The sequence below is a fragment of the Penaeus vannamei genome, chromosome 17 (assembly GCF_042767895.1).
Source record: "Penaeus vannamei isolate JL-2024 chromosome 17, ASM4276789v1, whole genome shotgun sequence".
Lineage (NCBI taxonomy): Eukaryota > Metazoa > Arthropoda > Malacostraca > Decapoda > Penaeidae > Penaeus > Penaeus vannamei.
The window spans coordinates 4,005,282-4,012,781 of record NC_091565.1 but is presented as its reverse complement, the minus strand read 5'-3'; the positions used below and the strand labels follow the sequence as shown (position 1 = coordinate 4,012,781).

The 7,500-nt window shown below is 36.2% G+C and overlaps 1 protein-coding gene across 2 annotated transcripts in view; it reads left to right on the top strand.

Moving 5' to 3' along the window:
- LOC113825374 (2-phosphoxylose phosphatase 1) overlaps positions 1-7,500 on the top strand; it is an 11,810-nt gene that overhangs the window by 1,285 nt on the left and 3,025 nt on the right. For both annotated transcript variants that reach the window (XM_027378193.2, XM_027378191.2), the window contains exons 2-4: positions 2,623-2,785; positions 3,164-3,331; positions 3,988-7,500. The exon at positions 3,988-7,500 is cut by the window's right edge and continues 3,025 nt beyond it. In XM_027378193.2, coding sequence (XP_027233994.1) covers positions 2,686-2,785; positions 3,164-3,331; positions 3,988-5,225 — 1,506 coding nt within the window. In that variant the 5' untranslated portion in view covers positions 2,623-2,685 and the 3' untranslated portion in view covers positions 5,226-7,500. The remainder of the gene's footprint in view (positions 1-2,622; positions 2,786-3,163; positions 3,332-3,987) is intronic.

Here is a 7,500-nt window from a genome sequence, read left to right as displayed (position 1 = left end):
TAATTCACTTAATAGCAGTCCATTTATTTTCTTGTATATTTAGTTTTTAATTATACTTTTTTATATTATTTTGGGAGAAGGTTGATATTGTGGTCAAATGTTTGTAGGAAAGCAGTAATGACCCAGGATGGAAAACACGCAAATGCTCGCAGTGATGCTGATCTTGAGTTGCAGCTATGATCACATTTGCTTGCAGCCAGTTTTCTTTCTTGCAGATATTTGAATTCCAACATATTAACATAACAAAGTCTTTAAAAGTGAAAAACTATTGCTGTTGTTCGCGCGGTAAATGTCCTTTGCTCACAGGTTGCAGCCTATACATTGTCATTGCTCACTACCATGTGTTTGCAAAATATGACATATTTTCCAACCAGGGTATATATATTTAAAACTTGGGCTTTTCATGAACTGTTAAGGCCATTCTTGCAAGCAAATATTTCAAAATATGTGGTATCAATATATGTACAATGGCAAATTTTCACGAAAATCAAAGCATTTGGCAACTGTATTTTAATTTGTTTCCACCTTATACAAATGGTTCTCTTGGTGTTTTTAAACAGTTCAAAGAATGCCCTTTCAACTGGTATAAAGTAAACTGCTATATATTAAGGGAGATGAAGAAAAAATTGGCTCAAAATGAAGAGGTTGAAAATTTTCTTGAAACCAGTAAATGGTTTTATTGACCAAATTCATACAGATAGCTTCATTCCATGATATTCCAAGTGTGATTTTTTGATTCCTCAGCATCAAAAGGTGCAGGGTACAAATTTTCATTTACATAAGAATTATGAAATTATTTTATAATGAACCAGAATTCAGAGTATCCTCGCATAAGTGAAACTTGGGTGGCTCCATACCCTAAAATGAGGTATTTTTTTATTAGCAGTAAATCTGTAGCTGCTTTAGTTATTAATCTAAATTTTTTTGTTGATACAATTCTCAATGGGGTTAACAAATATTGAAAAGAACAAGGACATTCTGCATGGTGGGTTACAACCCTATTAGATTTGATGTGTTAGAGTACAGTATAGACTGACCCATTCTTTATTAACAGGTTATATGTAAGTTGGCAATAGTATTGCAGTATTTCACTATTGTATCAATAAATGCTCCATCCTTTCTCAGCAAATAGTAGAAAACAGAATAACATAAACAAAATTGGTATTGTTAGGAATAACATGATAAGCATGTTCTATAGTCTTTCAAGAATACAAAAGGTCTCAGGCAAACAAAGGGATGAAACCCCATCCTAAATGCTTGACTGAACTACCACAAAGATTGCCATATGAACCAAAAAAAATTTATAGAAGGAACCCATACCGATTGCCATATTTCTGTAGCTGGTATATACTTTAACCCCATAAAGATCATGATCCACCTACAAAAATTTAGTATCTGTAAGATATATGAATGGTAATTATAAGGTTAATCTTTATTGTATGGGCGCACTAAGTTAGGGCAAATGGAATGTGATATTCTTTTTGAGGACAAAATATTGTAGCCCTCAGTACAAGAAATAATTTGCAGACACAAACAGTAGTACCACAGATAAAGGAAAGATTGCGGAATGAGCAGCTCTCAGAACACTTGGTGCTCATGAGTTTTAGCTCTCTCTTGCTGTGCATACTGAGGTGAAGACAGTGTTTCTTGGGAGTGTTGGCAACCCTCTTGCATGCCCAGTCATGGCAATGTAGATTGATGAATAAATTTTGATGAGGACTTTGGGTCTTAAGTCTCGGGCGTGTGTGTCCATACTGTAAAGAATTACCTAGACAAACAGTGGGAGTGAACTCATTTTTTTCCACTCATGTAGGTAAATTATTCATGGGAAAATCAGAATATGTTGTTTCAACTGAAATATAGCACTCATTGATCTATACTCCAACAAAAGTTATAATTAATATAAAGAAAGGTGCATGAGGTTGGTGAATACCCAGCAGACTTTTATATTCGACAAGACTTGGGGCTAGAGTGGGGTTTAATGAACTGGTGCTGGCAGGTTGGATTTAACTTGTGGGTCCTAGGATTCTCACTACTGGTCTTTATGTTGTATATTACTGTCAAAATGATGGGCTGAACTTGTAGAACAATGGTGTTTATTATGTTTCAGGATATATTTTATACTAATGATTATTGGTACTGTGATCAGAAACCACTCTTAGTCAGTCAGTCTGTCTGTCTATCAGTCTCTCTCTCTCTCTCTCTCTCTCTCTCTCTCTCTCTCTCTCTCTCTCTCTCTCTCTCTCTCTCTCTCTCTCTCTCTCTCTCTCTCTCTCTCTGTCTCTCTCTCTCTCTCTCTCTCTCTTTCTTTCTTTCTCTCTCTCTCTTACTCTCTCTCTCTCTCTCTCTCTCGCTTACTCTCTTTCTCTCTCTCTAGCTTACTCTCTCTCTCTCTCTCTCTCTCTCGCTTACTCTCTCTCTCTCTCTCTCGCTTACTCTCTCTTTCTCTTTTTTCATACTCTCTTCTTTTCCTATCCTCCTTCCCTTATTCCATTTACTCTAATCTGATTATTTTCTTTCCTTTTTTACATGAACCAATATGTTCCTCCTCATACCTATATTAATATTTCTGTACATTCCTAATTATTTATTTATTTATTCATTTCTTCATTTGTATCCCAGTTAACCCAGGACAGTCACAAAAACAAGGTCACAACGAGGCTGGTGCTGGGTTTGGGTCGCTGTATGTGGGTGTTGTGCTGCAGGATGAGGTGGCACAAGAAGTTCAAGGTCTTGCGGTGCTACATACTCATCCTAGGATGGCTGGGGATCCTGCTCCTTTTCTGTGAGTGTGTTGCTTTTTTTGTGCTTGTATATTCTTTTCTGTACAATCGCAGAATTTTTGTAATTCTTTTTTCCTTAGTTCAGACTGACGAAAATGATGTTGATGTTGCTTCATGGAAGTGTGTTTCCATTTATACTGTAATTTTTAGTTATTGTTTAGCATTTCAAGTTAAGAACAAAAGTGTTTTTGGGCATATGAACATACTTGCTTTTTAAGTTATCAAATGGGTCAACCAATCTCTTAAAACTACTATATTCATGAAAATAAGTGAGTAGGTATCATTGTGATGTATGCAGATTTAGGCGCAGTGCATTTTTCTTTCTCTCTTTTTTTTCCAATACCCTCGTTATTACAACATTTACATCACTTCATTGGCAGTGTCATACTGGCGAGTGGAGTCAGACTCAGCTCACCCTCCTCCCCCACTTGTGGTCAACACGGGAATGCAGCCGATGTCAGGTCAGGTCTTGCAGCAGGACAAACCACGCAGCAAGAAGCTACGACACCAGTGCAACCCACCTGACCGTATACAGCGACACCAAGAAGGTCCATATTCTATGTTTCTCGCTTTAGCTTGAGGGTAGAGGAATATGGGAATGCTGCTTTAATGTGTTAAATAGTAGGATATGACTGTTTGGAGTGAGAATGTTTTCTTTATTTTTCTGTGTTGCTGGTGAAAAAATTATACCCAGACTATATCGTCAGCATTCAAGACTAGTTCAAATTTGTTGTAGAATTGATAGGTACTGAATTTTTACTTTTATATACATTAGCAGTCATAACAAAGAAATACCATGTCAGTATTTGAAAAAAAAAAATAATAGTTTTTTCACCTAGCACTAGGCTATTATGATGGATTTTTAAAAAAGCAAAAAAAAAAAAAAAAAAAAAAAAAAAAAAAAAAAAAAAAAAAAAAAAAAAAAAAAAAAAACAGAAAACTTGAAAATTTACATTATTCATGTGAAGCCTAAAACTAAAGTGTGACTAATCTAATGGTGTAAATCAGTCAGTTATCACATCTTAATTGAAAAAGAATGTTTTCAATTGTTTTATATGTAAAATGTTGATTCTTTTGAGAATAATTGCAGTCTGATCTTCATTCAGCTATATCTAAAGTTATGCTTTAACTAGTTTTGAAGGGTTTTTATGGTGTTCACGATGTTGAGCTGTGATTTTTTATATTTATCTTTATTTCATTACAGGTGTCTTGCCATCACAGTATGAGCTGATTGGGGTACTAATTGCCTTCCGCCATGGGGATCGTGGGCCTCTGCTGCCGGTAAGCAATCTGTCAAGCATAAACTGTGGTCACAAGAGCTACGGGACACCTCTGTACAAGAAATATGTTAGTGATATACTCAACACATCTAAGACCAATACCTATATCAATTTTGTAGGTCCCTTTATGAAATACCCTTTACTTCCCCCTCCTTCCAAGTGCAACATAGGACACTTGACGCCCCAGGGTGTTGCCCAGCACCTACAACTAGGAAAGGTACTGAAGGAAGTTTACTCTGATGAACTGAATCTAATAGGTATCAAGCAGGAATTGGATGACATAGTTGTGTATAGCACAAAGTACAGGCGCACATTCCAAAGCCTTCTTGCTTTTCTTTATGCCTTTCTTCCTGGCTTTAATATTTCCAAAATCCGTATTAGGGATGGGAAGGGTGTGAGCTTCTGTGAGAATGAGTGCCACTGTGACAAGATTGACTTCTATGATCAGAAATATGAGCAAGAGCGTCAGGATTACCGCAAATCACACCCGGGGGTCATGGATTTAGTTCGCAGACTTAGTCCACTCATTAAGGCAAGTCCTACAGCAGATGATATCACCAATCCTCGGGTAATGCAAGATGCCCTTCTATCTTACGTCTGTCATGGAGCTTCCCTGCCTTGTAATGAAGGCAAGTGTGTCAGGGTAGAAGAGGTCACAAGTCTTATATCTTATGCAGACTGGGAAGGCAAGCAGAAACGCACATCTGCCCAGCGAAAGGCTGCAAAATTAAAGTCATATGGAATGCTGAAGAACATTATGCTGTCTATAGATGGAATGATAGGGGAGGGCAAGCCACGTGTCGTAGTGTATTCGGGCCATGATAAGACTCTCAAATACCTATTGGACAGCCTCTCTATCCCCAATTATCCACTGCCTCACTATGCCTCTCGGCTTATTTTGGAAGTGTACCACAACTCTACTAATTTACAGGATATACACCAGCGAAGTAATTATTTCTTTAGAGTCGTTTACAACGGGAAAGACATAACAAAGCTGATCCCCTTCTGTGGTACTATCACACTAAAACAATTAAAGTTTGGTGGTGTGAAGAGAGGTAGCATCAATTTGTGCAGTCTTGGAAACCTAGAGAATTACCTGAAACCACAGGTGTACTTCAAGGAATTCAATGCAGCTTCATTCAAAGCAGCCTGCAGGAAGTAGCCCAAGAAAGGGTCAAAGTGGTGGTTGACTTTTATGTAGGAATAGACCCCTGTCAGGAGACTCTGTTACACAAAGTTTGTTACAGGCTCATAAGGAGTAACAATTCTTCTTCATATGCAACTCTAGTCTTGGATTTTAGTCATGCAGTATTTATGTAAGTATTAGTATATATTTTCTGTACAATTGTATTCTATTGTATTGTATGAGTACTGTATATTGTTAAATTATTTGTTGTAGATTCGGTGATTGCACATATGATTATTACACATTTCCTTATTGTTGATGTGCCTCATTGAATGTGATTAACAACTCTAGCATATTTAAACACTTCAGCTTAGAATTAACTCTAGATGACATCATGATTCTCTACAATATTATTTTGCGCATAGTAGGAAGCCCACCTGTTAGTATTAATGATAAAAGGCCCACATCTTCAGTCTGGTGATTGTAGCTACCTTTTTTTCTCTTGCAAATGGACTTCTCTGCAAAGTCCTGTGTAGTCACGCAACTCTGATAGTTTGTAAGTGAGACATTTGTGAGAATATTTAGATCTGTTTAATGATAAGATGAAATTGACAATAAAGATAAATGTATGTGATTCTTAAAGGTAGTTGTATGTGGTGTTTGTTTTGTAAATGAAATAGCTATTGTGCCTGGTAGAAGTGCTAATAACACGGAATAAGTTATGTAAGTATCATTTGTAGTCTCTGGTATTTTTTGGATGTAGTTACAACGACAGTGATAAGAAGAAGGAGGCTTTCACTTGGCACGAACACAAAGTAATGAAGTTTCTTTGTGCCAGGGATTCTACAGAAGCTTTTCCAGTGATTTTCCTTGTAATGTAGTGCTTTATCACTTGGCTCTCTTTCACTCATTTATTCTGTAACAAGGGTGCTGTTGCACCCACTGGCTGATTGTCATAACTAAACCCAAAAACAAAAAATGTTAAGCATGAGTTGGTAAGGTTTATTTGCTCAACTGGACATATCAAGTAACCAGTATGTGGGTTTCACAGTCGTAGGTAGCCCCCAAATTACTGCAGTTGCATTTATAAAATCTTTGAATGCCATTGGAGCTGCAGGCACTAATGAAAATTCCAGTGTAATGAGCATGAAAGAAAGACCTTGAGAGCAAACATTGAGGAACCATCAGTACAATGAGCAAATGGTATACTGTTTCATTATGAATGTTAGAGTAGTGAGGAAGGAGTAGACTGTATACATATCAGAATAGTGAGGTAAGGTAAAATAGATGATGTCCTGGGGCCAGATTTACTAATGCATCTACAATATCGCAAAAGTTTTTTTTACATTGTAAATGAAGCTGCTCTCGTTTCTTGCAATGAGTGTATTTTCAAAACACTTCCAAGGTCATAAATCCATCTCCGTATGAAAGACATTTGCGGGAACCCGAAACTACTCGTAATGCTTATCATAATGACCCTCTTCAGCTCATATCAGCCTTATAAGTACCTTCAAAAATGTGAAAATGTGGCTTTATATATACATATATATATATATATATATATATATATATATATATATATATATATATATATATGTGTGTGTGTTGATAAATAGATATGTATATATGAACATATGTATGTATTTTGTATATACATACATAAACATACATATGAATATATATATATATATATATAGACATAGATAGGTAGGTAGATAGATACAGATAGATAAATAGATGGATAACTAGATGGATATGGCCATAACTATAGATATATATAGGAATCAGAATTTACAAGACTTTATTTATAAAGGTGGTAATGATTAATAAAGAAACTGTTATAAGCAAACCTCATAAGTGTTGCCTCAGTTCAACGGTTAATGCTCTATGATTGGTCATTTTTTTCCGAACTAATGCTGGTTAATCAATAAAGCAGTTCTTTTAGCAAATAAAGTCCTCCGATACCTAACAATAGAAAATATGGTCGTAACGGTAATGAAACCCCAAAGTTCTCATTGTAACTATTACGGGAGACATCATTTACGAGAGACTTTAGTAAATCCAGCCCCTGGAGTACTATGTATATGTGTATGTAAACACACTCATGTTAAGATGTGCACATTAAGGCTGGGTTTAGACCAACGGAAACCCAAAGCACAGCTCATGAATAGTGCCCCCTCCAGAAAAGCTACAGAGCAAAACATTATTCAAAGACAAAAATGCACATGCAAACAAACGAGTGAAAACATTAACCCAAATATTTATTTCAAGCAATGAGAAGAGAAACTATGGTCACAAAAAATCAACTTCA